At 39.2% G+C, this 12,885-nt stretch overlaps 1 protein-coding gene across 2 annotated transcripts in view; it reads left to right on the top strand.

Annotated features, from left to right (window-relative positions):
- The window catches only part of GADL1 (glutamate decarboxylase like 1), a 163,630-nt gene that overhangs the window by 20,954 nt on the left and 129,791 nt on the right, over nt 1–12,885 (top strand). For both annotated transcript variants that reach the window (XM_021387862.1, XM_021387863.1), the window contains exon 2: nt 6,409–6,610. In XM_021387862.1, the coding sequence (XP_021243537.1) occupies nt 6,559–6,610 (52 nt within the window). In that variant the 5' untranslated portion in view covers nt 6,409–6,558. The remainder of the gene's footprint in view (nt 1–6,408; nt 6,611–12,885) is intronic.

Below are 12,885 nucleotides of genomic sequence, written 5' to 3'. Positions count from 1 at the left end.
GCACCTCATGTGTGTTAAAAGATGCCCATGCTTTGTTTCTGCCCATCCGCAGTGAACTAGACTTGGCTATCCTCCATTACAACATTGCTTTGCAGTCATAGCCACTGCGCTTGTTCTTGTTTGTACTTGCATAGTATGCAAAATGATTCTGTACTAAGCTATAATTAAACAGAAAGCCCAATTTATCCCAACACGGCTTTTAAATACAAGTGATAACTCCTCTTAGTTTGTGGAAAATTGTGGTCTGCTTGAAATGCATGGACTGGGGAGAGGAGTTGAGATGAAAGGCTTGAGAACTTGAGACTGTAATTTAGAGTAGCCTTAGAAACACCCCCTTCAAGAAAGCAGGAACAACTCTAAGGAAATATTGAAATCCGGCATATGCAAGATGGTGCCTATTGCACGGATACTTATATAATAAATATAAATTAACAACATTATCTACTAGTAATCATATTATCAATATTCTGATGTGTTAACATGATATATTTGTCTCCTTATACTTAAGCCTAATAAGAGGGACTCACACAAGCAGTGTGTTATTTGGTTAAATATCTTACTGTAACCATGCATGTAGTAAAAAATATAAGTTAGGTTAGGGTTAGGGTTTGGATTATATTTACAGATTACAGTTAGGGTAAGGCTAAGTGTAAGAGCTAGTGTTAGGATTAGGGATAGCAACAATTATGGTTAGGGTTTGGGTTAGGGTTAGGATCAGTTAGAGTTAGGGTTAGATTTATGGTTAGAGTTAGGGATACGGTTTGGTTTAGGTTAAGGGTAAGGTTTAGAGTTGGGGTTAGATTTTGGATAAGAGTTATGGTTAGATTCAGGGTTACCTTTAGGGTTGGATTAGGTATTCACTTTGCCTTACCCTAACTGTAATCCGTAAATATAATCCAAACCCTAACCTAACTTTGATTTTTGACTGCATGCATGGTTACATTAAGATATTTAACCAAATAACTCAAATTTATTTATTAAACATACAGAACAGGTGGAGGCTAGTTCATTTTTATATGCAACTTATCTTGTGAGCCTTCCAAATACAGAACAGAATTAATATCATTAAAGGCTCAGTCTGCTTAAAATGATATCATCTTGTTACCTACTGTAGAGTTCACACACCTCAGAAAGCATTATTACTAAATTACTTATTGATTATTAATAAGGCATGTCAAGACGTCTGAGTCTGATTTTATTTATGGGACGATTCTGGAAGAATAGTTCCATTTGTATATCTACTTACCAAGTCAGTGGAGAAAATATATAATTCCATACTCCTTTCTCTAATGGTCTAAAATTCAGAAATCAGTGTTTTAGGATTTTATTATTATTTTTCTGCATGTACTGTTTTTTAGCTTCAGCTGACCAAATATTAATGCAGAAAACATCCCTATTCACCCAGTCTTTCTGATCTCCCAAGAAACATGAAGTACTACATTTGTTTTCTAAGCAGTATACTACAAAAACTGCAGAAGTTACTGCAGATTTGAGCAGATTCATAGGTGTGATAATGATAACACTTTAGAGTGAGCCTATAATTTATTGTCTGGAAAGAGCAGACATTAGAAGCAGTCTGAAGTGAAGAGGATGCTGGGAAGTACACGGATTTTTAGAAGGATATGCTCACCTCCTTTCCATTAGTCAAACTGTTCTTTGTCATCGGCTTCCCACTTGTCCTTTGTTCTCCAAAGTGCTTGTGCTTAATTTCTTAGCTCAGGTTGGATTCTGTGGACTTAAAAAGATTGAAGGGATTGTTATGAGTAGGAATGGTGAAGAACAAAGGCTGGGAGAGTATCTCGAATAGGCAAAGTTGAGTAGGAGAGAGAGAGAAAGGAACTTCTGATTAAATGCAGTTTCTTCACCTGTTGCCCATTCTCAGACCTTCTCATTTTGAAATGTTGTCACTTCAGTGTAGTCATGCTGAGATGGAATCTACCTTTTCTATTGCTTCAATTCTCTTTAGTAGTCATTGACAGCATTGGCATTTACCCAATAGCAGAAGAAACATCGTCCCTGTCTTCAGTTCTCTCTATTCAGCATGTGCCTACAGTTGGACTTCACATGGTGGTGTATCTGTAGCTTGTCTGACTGTTACAGTAGTTGCACAGAGCCCTTCTTCACCTTTTGTAATAAGCTGTTTTCCCCCAAATCCTACAGCTGCCTACAGTTTCTAGGCATTGCTTTGGATGTCAAGTTGTGGCGTCTCTTTCTGCATACAAAGTAGTAGGATGAAACTTTTACTGTGTCCTTTTACAAATGGCATGAACCTGTCTGAGTCCCATGGAGCTTGTTCCTTGCTCTGTTTGTTGGAGAATCTATAAGTGAAAATAGAATTTAAAGCCATGTTTGTTTCTCTCTGTTGGCTTCAACAGGTGTTGGCTGTGCAGCTGTAGCTTCATATTTTTTTCTTGCAAAATAGTCAGGGTTTTGATTGACATTATTACACCAGGAAGCCTCAGTGATGTTTAACTCTACTATAAATATTCAGAGCAAGAAAAAAATGACAATTTTTAATTATCTTCTTATTCTTCTGTTCTAGGAAAAAAAAAACAAATGAAAACCACTGAACTTCCTTTGGAAGTTGTAAGGTGTTCATTGTACAATGATAAGGACTTAAAATACCCAGCTAACATGAAATTATATACCTACAAATGCTTCAAGAGTATTTTCTGAAGTCAAATTAATGACATATTAGTTTGAATGTTAATGAACTGTTGAAGATAATTTATTTTGTCATATCAACTTATATATTGCTACCATTATGCTGATCATAATTGATTCTCTTACAGGAATTACAGTTGCTAGTTCTGTATTCATAGCATGTGAACTTCATTAGCAATTATTTTATGGCTCATTTTAACTGTGAAAGGATACTTTCACTGCATTTTCTTCTCCTTTCTGTTTTTTTTTCTTTCTTTTTTCTTTCTTTTTTTTTTTCTTCCCCCCAGTAATAGCAATATGGAAATTTATCACATCAGACTCCTGTAGAGTTCTGATTCTTGTCTTATTCCTCACTCTTTTAGCCACACAAATGTGATTCGGGGGTCATACTGTTAACCCCCTTTTGCAAAGCTATTCTGCATGGTGCTGCTAAACTACAGATGTCCAAGCATTAAGGTCTGGAATGTACAACAATGATCTTGCTGTCAGAATTATTAGCATTCATTTCTGCAGGAAAAGTTAATGTCAGCAGGACAGAAAGACCAATTGACACATAGCCCATGAAATCTGGCATGTCTTATTATACCTGTGCATCTCTTTCTGGGTTCTGTGGGTAGAAATGATGTTCTTCCACGTAGACCAAGAGATGAACAGCATCATAAGCAGATAAAAGCGAGCACAACAAACTGCTCACCAAGAGCTTTGTGCATGGGAGGATGTCTGCTATTTCCATCTCCCTGAATCGTGCAAAATTCAGCAGTCAAAGCTGAGCCATGGATTGTAGCCTGGAACCATCTATTGTAGGTTTTTTTTTCACTGGTGGTGGTGGTGGGGAAAGCTGTCATGTTTTGCAGCTTACGTAAACAAGTTTGTTGTAAGGTAATGATATTTGCTAGACATAATCCAGAGAGCCATCATTCATCTGTTTTTCCAGGGTGGGTGGAAGAATGCTTTCCCTGCTTTCCTTTGCCTGGGCTGAGTGCACTTGTTGCCTTAGCCACGTGTGCAGTATTGAATGGAGAGAGGGCTTGCTGATGAATGATGATGCTTCATGCTGACAAATTTGATGTTTTTCCTTCTGCCTATCTTTACATTTTCATATATCTTCCCTTATAGCTAGAAAAATACCTGAAGCATTTAGCTGACTGTGAAACATATTCTTTAATGCTGTTTAAAAACCAGGTTCACTAGCACATATGTGTGGAATATACCTCTGGCAAACAGAAATGCATCATCCCTACTTCAGTTCCTTTTCTCCAGCAAGGGGGTTTTTGAAGACTTTGAGTTGAAAAGAGCAGAACAGACAAAGCAATGGATTGTTTTATCAATCCCTTTCATACTAGGCTTGTGACACTTTCCTGAGCAGTGAGAAATTTGTTTTCAAAAGACACTGTCAAGTTCACAGATTTATTGACTCCGGGTAGCAATGTAAGCTCCAGACAGTAGTGACAGGCTTTCTTCCAGGACACTGCATATTGTACAAAATAAGCTTCCTTCAGCTGGAATGATGTTTGAGTTACAGTAGCACCATGAAAATCAGCAGCAATTTAGATCAGCTGAGCAAGAAGTACGTAGGTTTTCTGATCAGTCACGTACAGCTCCTTTCAGCTTTGCTGGTGATGCTTTCTGTGGGAAGAATCTGGGGGGAGGAGGGGGTTACCCTGCAGCTGAGCTTCCCTGGCTCCCTTTCGAACCTGTCCTTCCAGGAACTGCAGAGAGCAGGAGGCTGCAGCAATACTCAAGAGCTGATTATTTTTTCCAGGAGGGGCTCAGCTGGCCTTGGATTTTTGAACTAACAATTAATAGATGAGGCAGTTTCAGGACTGGGTGTGTTTTACAGCACTTGGCTAGTGACTGCCTGACTCACAGGTACAGCTGGCAATTGAAGTGGTATAAAACTGACTATTCTTTTTATTTGGGATGTATATTCATAGGCACACACATGCACAAAAATTAACAAAATGAGTGGTGTATTGGCGTTGACAAGGTGACCTTCATAGGAAGTAATTGGGTAAATGTTATTATCACTGCATTACAGGCAGAAGCTGAGTTTGCATTTGGTTGCACAAAAAGTATGTCTGCAGGGAGGGGCAGCCTGAGGCAGCCCGGTACATCCTGTAAAGGCAGAGAACCTGTGCAGTGCAGACTGGAGCAGCAGTATGTAGGGCTCTGTGAGTGTGCCTGCACTGCAGAAGAGAGTAGGATGAGGGCATGAACTTGCAGACCTGCTGATTGTCCCTCGTGGTAAATACTTGTTTCACAGCCTGGATCAGTTTTGGGTTGTCAGGACCAAGTTTCTTTTCCCCACCCTCCAACCATATCCTGGGATGCTTTGCATCTTGAAGACTTCTGCCACACCAAAGAGCACACCACCTATAGCCTCAATTTCATGCTGATAAAACGGTATTTTGATGAGTTGTGACTTCTGCATTTTGAATAATGTGATGGCTTTTATGCTTAGTTCAGATCAAAGAAATATTATTTACTCATTCAGACCACAGAGAAAGTACATGGGAGCAAAGAGAAAGCCTGGGCCAAATATTATGTCGAGAGGCTGGACAGCACCCCTCATGACCTTGAATAGTAATATAAATAATGCACAAATCCTCATCTTAGTACATAGGTCACTCTGAAAGTAATGCCTCCTATTTATTTCTGTGAAAACTGCAACAGATACAAAGGCAAGTTCGATCCCCACTGCTATACTACCAATATCTGCTTCTGACACCATGGGCCCATGGAATAAAACAGAAGGCATTACTTTTGGAGAAGCTCTCAATTACTAATTGAACACTGCGTTGTGCGGTGGGGTGTGTTATCTGCAGTCACCTTCTCGCAGTTAAACTGAGGTGGGCATGTCAATGGGGGCATGCTGTGCTCACTGTGGCTTCTGAAACTGCTCTGCAAGAGTCAAACTGAAATCTCTGAACTGATGCGGGAGCAAGAACTGAAACCTCTTGGGTCCCAGCCCTTGTGCTCCTCATCTCCAGAAAATGCTAAGCTGTAATCCAGTAAAAGTGGGAAAAAGCATCCCAAAGAAGGTAAAATTCAGATTCCTGATGACATACTATTTCTGTCTTCTCATCAGTTCAGTGGATAATTGCAGTAGAGCAGGACTGGCTCTGCTGTCTGGAGCCCCTGGGAGCTCTGACTTTATTTGCAGTAGAAGTTGGACTGAATTATAAAGTAATGGGAAATTTAAGTCAAATGCATTACTAAAATTATGCGTTACAAATGCATGAGGGATTAAAGAGTTCAAAAATAACAATTTACTCAAGTCAGCCTTGAGGATCAAAGCTTTGCCTTCGCTGCTGTCTCAAGGTGGACTTAGTACCTCATGGGATAGTTTCATGGCTCAGTGCAGTGTTGATAATTTGACATTCAAAACTGTCAACAGTGTGGATTAATAAAGCATTTACAGTATCTTTAAAGTTATTATTGCAAGTCAACTCTCATACCCTTCCTGAGTGCAGCTGTAACTGCTTTGTTATTGAATACAGAATTTCTGCCTTTTTTTTTTTTTTCATAAGGAAAATATCCTTGAAAAGTTGGGAATAGGCAATTAAAGCCAGTAGGAAATGTATAAGGGAATTGGTGGTGGTCTAATCAGGGGTTTAGTTTCCAGCAGGGGAGAAGTATTTTATAAATTAAATACAAGAGTAAATAGTATTATCATTTGCAAATCCAGGAATTGATTCAGGTTCATTATTCATAGCCATGGTGTTGTTGTGTTTCTGTTCTTAGCTAACTGCATCGTGCCCCTGTCTCCAACAAAAGGACAGGAAGATGCACATGGACTGAATTTAGCAGGGATTATCTCATAAGGCAACCTCAAAATCTGGCAGCAAGTCAAAGGTTTACAGCACATCAGCAAATGAAACATGAGGACAGTTCATGGTACTGCTATCAACTCTCTCTCCATCAACTTCCACAAGCGGAGGTCATGGTAATTATCTTCTTGTCACTTTTGGGGTCTTACTTAGTAGCAAATGAGGCGATCAAACTGTGCTATAGAAGCATAATAAAATGCTTGGGTAATTTCAGCACAATGCAGTCCCCTTTCAAAGCTCTGTGGCCCTCCCACAGCAAGCTCCTGGCCTGCCCTCCGTTCTGCAAACAAAGGGTCTGATGGTCAATGTGTCTGGTTCTTCTCACTGAGCCTTTTCCAAAGTGGAAAATATTGTATAGGCTTCTTGCTGAGTTTCAGTCATTCCAAATGTAGCTCTAATAAATCCAATAAGTTCTACATTCCATAGCTATGCTTTACACAAGTTTGGTGCCTCGAGCAGAAGATGCCATGGACAGACCGGTGGTGTAACTGAGAGATGTGGTATGGATAAAATGTAACTGCTAAGTTCTAACATCTGAACATTTAGACAAATTGAGAGAAAAGGCAACACGACTTCCTAACTTATGAAAAATGATATTCATGTATTGTACATTTATGACTATATTAAGCCTATTTCAGGCAACTAATATGCAGATCTGATTCAAGAGAGATTAACTGGTGATATGAATGCTTAAGCTATATGATTTACTCTGACTGAAGAGGCAATACCAAAATGTGGCTTTAGCACATGCTGCTTGTATATAATACACTGAATATGGTAGGTAAATCTCCCCTTATTCTAAACACTTACTGTAATCCCTGGGATTTAACTTGCATCCGTGTTTTTTGTTTCTTTGAATTATTCTTCAAGTGCTGTTGCTGTAGTGATACTCAGTTCTCTGAGGAAATGAAGCACATTCTGGATTCAGCTGTTAGTGTGTAAGGGGGTCCTTTGGCAGAATCAGACAGGGTGCTTATAAAATAACACTTGATCTTTCTGTTTAGTACTCAACACCACATTTTCTTTCTCCACAAGCTCACTGGTCATCACAGGGCATGTCTCTGGGCATTCCACTTGGTGCTGTGAATTATTCACTGCTACTCTTAGCCTAGAACAAAGGAAGTACTTGTGCATCATGCTGCCCTAGCATTTCTCTAAAGACACATTTTCTGAGCCATTTCCTCTATTCCATTGGCAACCAACTAGTTAAAGAAGTAGCTATTCACTCAACTCATGGATTCTGATCCGGAATTTGATTGCAAAGTGGATGACCCTGAAAATTGAAGTGTGAACTAAGGGAAGAGATAGACAAATTATTAAACTGCAATATCTCAAATATGCACAATAAAAACTGTCTGTGGTCAGAGTTCAGTTGAGAGACAACCTTTTCTGCACGGTATTGTTCTATTTCATTTGCTGTAAGCACAGAAATTATGCATGGATGCCAGTTTACATGCTATGCAAACCTGTCTTAACATTGTGAAATCCTAAAGTATCAGCAGAGAAGGATCTTATGAAAGCTGTGTCCAAAATGCCTAAATAGGTGCAGTTAGCATAGATATTAAATTGAGCAATACTCCCATTATTATAAACGACTGCTTTACTGTCTTTGTCAGCAGTTGTGGCATTCATCCTGTCACAAAGAATAAGAATAAGATGACCATATGCATTTCTGCAGTGTTGGCTACCCAGAGTGGGTTCAATAAAAGAAAATTATGGCTTTGTGCTTTGCTACAACGAATAACTCATGAACAGGCCTTGCATCAAGGCAAAAAATGAAAAAAAAAAAAACCACTCTGTGTAAAGACACTTTATAAGGCATTATAGGGTAGCAGTTGAGCAGCCCCTTGAATGGCAGTGCCCCTCAAACATCATGCAAGGGTAATAAGTGATGAACTATTCTTCATCCTCATGGTGAAGAAATGCCCAGTTTGAGCCTTGCCTGGTACAGCTTTCTGCATTCCCACCCTGCCATCAATACCAGGAACAGAGCCAGCACCTCCCTCTGCTTCCCCTCTTTGGGGAGCTACAGAGCAGCGAGGTCATCTCTCAGCCTCCTCTTCTCCAAAACGAGTGTCCCAAGTGTCCTCAGCCTCACCTCGTGGGACATGCCTTCCAGTGCTTTTACCAGCTTGTTGCCCTCCTCTGAATGCTCTCAAAGACATTAATATCCTTTTGGTATTGTGGAGCCCAGATCGGCAAGCAGTGTTGAACGTGAGGCCACACAAATGTTAAATATAGCAGGTTATTCTGCAGTAGCACATTTCTTTAGACCAAAGAACTATTCTCTATCTTCTGAGAATCAATAGAAGGCAAAGGCTGGCCTCAGAGACCCCTTGGAAGTGGTACAGACCTTTCTTTCTGGGTTTGAATATGCTGTATTGGAGACCTAGGTTCACTGACCAGCCACACCAGACACATCAATATAGGACTTCCAGGTACATTATTTTTCAAATAATAAAAGCTTTTTCAGTAATGAGAGATCTAAAATCAGCTGAAACCTAAGCAAGAGACTAGGACTTTTGATCTCCTGAATCAGTTCTTCCTAAAGGAGGTTGATTTTCTGTTTTTTTGTTTCCTCTTTCTGACTGAATCTTTCTGGATCAGTGACTAAAGCTCTGGTGTTTTCTTCCTAGCTTAGTTATTCTTAGTAGGGGTGTATTGCATGCATGGCTTTGCAAAGGAACAGAAATACATGCCAAGTGGAAATGGAGTAAATGCTGTGGAAAGTGGGTTTCTAGTAAGTATTTGCTGTCATCTCATAAATGTTCACTGAAGACTAAAATACAGTTGGATATTTTAAATCTAATAGTAAACTAAATAAGTATAAATCAAAGAGTTATTTTAATACTTTAAAGTCTATTCCTGCAATTTTCTTATATTAATAGGTAAATAATGGTTTAAGGCCAGATTTTGATCTGAGTTTAGTGGAAATACTTTTAGGGGTCTCTGATGAAATCAGATGTAATGTGAATCATGCTGTGGCTTCATACATTCAGAACTATACTCCTATCCATCTCTTTTTCAATCTTACAGTCTCTGCTTAAATATTATGGTAATTGCCAGTCAAGAAATGCCTTCAGGTGGATTTTCCCAATGGACTCAGCATGGTGTCAGTGGGAAGAGTACTTCAGATCAGCTTCAACACATATTGAAAAGGGGAATAATCATTGAAATTTGGTTATCTAAAACCACTATTAAGTGCACTGTGGGGAAAATGGAGGAGAAGGAGGGAATACTTGTTCTTTTTTTTTTTTTTAATCTGAGGTTATTCTTGTTAATTAATAAGCATTTGGACAGTATTCTTTAAAGGGCCACTAGATGTCAGCATATATCCAGGCTTGTGTAACTGGACCAACAGCCATCTGGTAGTAAAAAAACCCCAACCCTCTACCCTGTAATGATATAGACCGGAAGTATTTTGTTTGACTTCATAAAACTTTCCAGAACCCAAGATGCAGCAGTGACTGGTCTTAACTTCAAACTAAGAGGATTATTATGTATGTTACTTCTTGCACTTGTTCTTGTCTTGCAAACTATGGTCATTGTCATCTGTGTTCTGTGCATGGTTCTTCAGGAAGCACTCCTCACATAGAATTCTACCAGGCACAGCTTTCTAGCAAGGGTGGCTGGTGGTCTTATATCTGAATATTTCATGGCCAAATTTTTTTTGGAAGTGGGAGAAAACCCCCAGAAGCCTATGTAAAACTTCAAACATAATAATAGCATAATATGATGTGAAAATGTTCTGTGATATCAAGCAAAAAAAAAGTAGTATATTCTGAATGTGCTCAACTTACCTGTAGTGCATATTAGAAATAATGAGAAAAAATTATGTTATTATGCATTCAACCTACTTAAAATGCATAGATGCAGTTCACTGCTTGCATTATTTTTGAGTTAGATCAAAAGCCTTCTTGATCAATTTTGCCGCACAGTAGTAAGGATTAGATTTTGGCCACATATGTTTGCATGTTGTGTATTCATTATTTAATATGTATCTAGATCCAATGTCAAAGCAAGATGAGTTTTGGTAGCTTTGATAGGTAATCTATTTTTTGCTAATTATCCATGGCTGCAGGACAATAAAATTTTGGAAAATTAGGCATACGAACTGAAAACTCTCATTCAAACAGTTTTTTTTTTCCTAATACAGTAGAATCCGGGGTACTTAGTTATTCTAGCAATTCGAACAGACACTTCAACAACTGCTGCTAACAGGAGTTAGAGGACATCATGTCACCGCTGAATCAGGCTGCAGGGAACTGCAGCACAATCCCTGCAGTGCTGTCAGCCCATTAGTTATGAATAAAGGGCCCCACACTCACCTGCATCAGAGACACTCAGCTGAAGCATGCGTGCTAGTGGCAGAGCAGCTCATTTCCCTCCAGAGACTCTCCCTGCCCGCTGAAGGGCATTAGATGCCTCAGTTGAGCACCTGAGGTTAGCTGGGGTGAATCCAGGCCTGTAACATGAAGTTACTATGAAATGACTTGTCCCTTGGCCCGTGAGCGCTTTACCAGTAGTCAATTTGCACTTAGTATATTCCATAGAATCATAGAATCATTGAGGTTGGGAAAGACTACTAAGATCTTCTAGTCCAACCATTTGGCCTTCCCTATCCCATCCTGCCAGGAGTTTGCAGTGTATATTTTCAGCGGTGAGGGGCAGACTATTCAGTAGGTTGTCAGGCTTATGTGCATGCAGTAATCAACCTCTCCCATGAGATCTGATTTGGTCAGGGCATCAGCCTGTGTCAGGAAGTGCTTTATCCTTGCAGAATTTCAAAGCTGATAAAAAGCTGAGCAAGTACAGAGAGGAAGATAGGCAGAGTAAGGGGAAACTCAGAGTTGAGCAAGATCAAGTCTGTTACCATATTTTGCTCACAGAGAATATATCCTATTGAACTACGAACTTGAGCCTCTCACCTTATTCATACTGTGCTTAAGGCAGGTTGCTTAGCAGCAGAGATCTTAGCAGAATTTAGCCACAAACAATTTCTTGCTGTCCAGGTCTCATCTGTTATTAAAATTTAGGATGCATAAGAATTTCCATGCAAAAGGTGGCAGAAAGGACCTCTTAAAGGTAATGTAAGCCTAGGTAGATTGGCTTTACTGCTCTCGGAAAATGAAGACAATTTGGATTGCACATACCACCTCATCTTTTCCTAAGGGGAGAGAAAGGAATTGATCTGTTTATTTAAACAGATTGCTGTAAATTCTGCCTGTTTGAGCAGGGTAAATAATGGTGAAAGGTGGAAAGGAGTTGAGGGGGAGAAACTGTTTGGTTTAAAAGTAAATTTCATTGTGACTACTTGCAGTCTTCCTATCATGTGAATGCTTGAGAAATCTGTGAGGAGTCTGGCAGAGTAAATATGATTGTTGGAGTCTGTTAGAAATAGTTTGCCTGACTGAGATAAAATCAATGACTTTTATAATTAACCTGGCTTGGCACCCTGATCTAAATTAGCACAACCATCCATGTACAACTCTGTTCCCTGGCCCAAAGCTGAGCCTTTTTGTCAGCAGTGCTAATGAAGAAATGATGGAATCCATTTAGCCGGTCGTTGGGTAAAAAGACATTCAGCAAAAGGAAAGTTTCCAAGGCATTCACTCTTCCCTGTCTTCACAACATCAGCCCAGAATGAACTGGCTAGTTTTTGTCTCACCCTTGATCCTTCTTCTCAAACGTGGTCTTATTCTGTGGATGTCCTTCACTTCTAAGAAAAGTCTTTGGCTTTTAAGAGTTTAAATCCAGACAGATAATGCTCCCAAATTTTAAAGTTGGTAAAAAGTAGAGTGGTCATTTTTAGTGTTAATGGAGCACCTGGAAACATTTTCATTTATATTTGGTTCTAGAAGATAAGCTGTTTTAAGCATATCTTCATTGTAGTCTCTGCTGTACATTAAAATAAACACATAATATGACCAAATAGCTCTGAAATCTACTGTGATGTGATACAAAACACCTAAGTACATTATTTCTTAGTATGTGTTTTAGCTCGTAAGACGCCAGCAGCCTCAAAATCTATTTAAATCTGCCCCTGTGGCTGATTCAGCCCTTTCCTTGTTGAGGGTCTCTGACTTTTTACTTGGTATCACTTCCTTGGTACTCAAATGCTATGTTCAGCATTGTCCCATTTTAGTGTATAATTGTTGGTTCAAAATAAAACCAAAAATGAGTTTTTCCAGCAATTCTGCTTTGATGCTTACAGCAGAAAAATATCTTTCTTCCTTTCTGAGTGAAAAAGATTATTGCAAATGATTTCACATTCACTTCTTTAATGAGATGTAAACCTTTACTCTTCAGTTTGTTCCCTAGACATAAATAAATGATACAGGCTGTGCCAGTATCTATTTTGTTCCATCCCTTGCTTTTCCTGCTGTAGATC

This window comes from Numida meleagris, chromosome 2, assembly GCF_002078875.1.
Source record: "Numida meleagris isolate 19003 breed g44 Domestic line chromosome 2, NumMel1.0, whole genome shotgun sequence".
In the NCBI taxonomy this organism is placed as follows: Eukaryota; Metazoa; Chordata; class Aves; order Galliformes; family Numididae; genus Numida; species Numida meleagris.
This window is presented reverse-complemented; position numbering and strand designations above follow the sequence as displayed.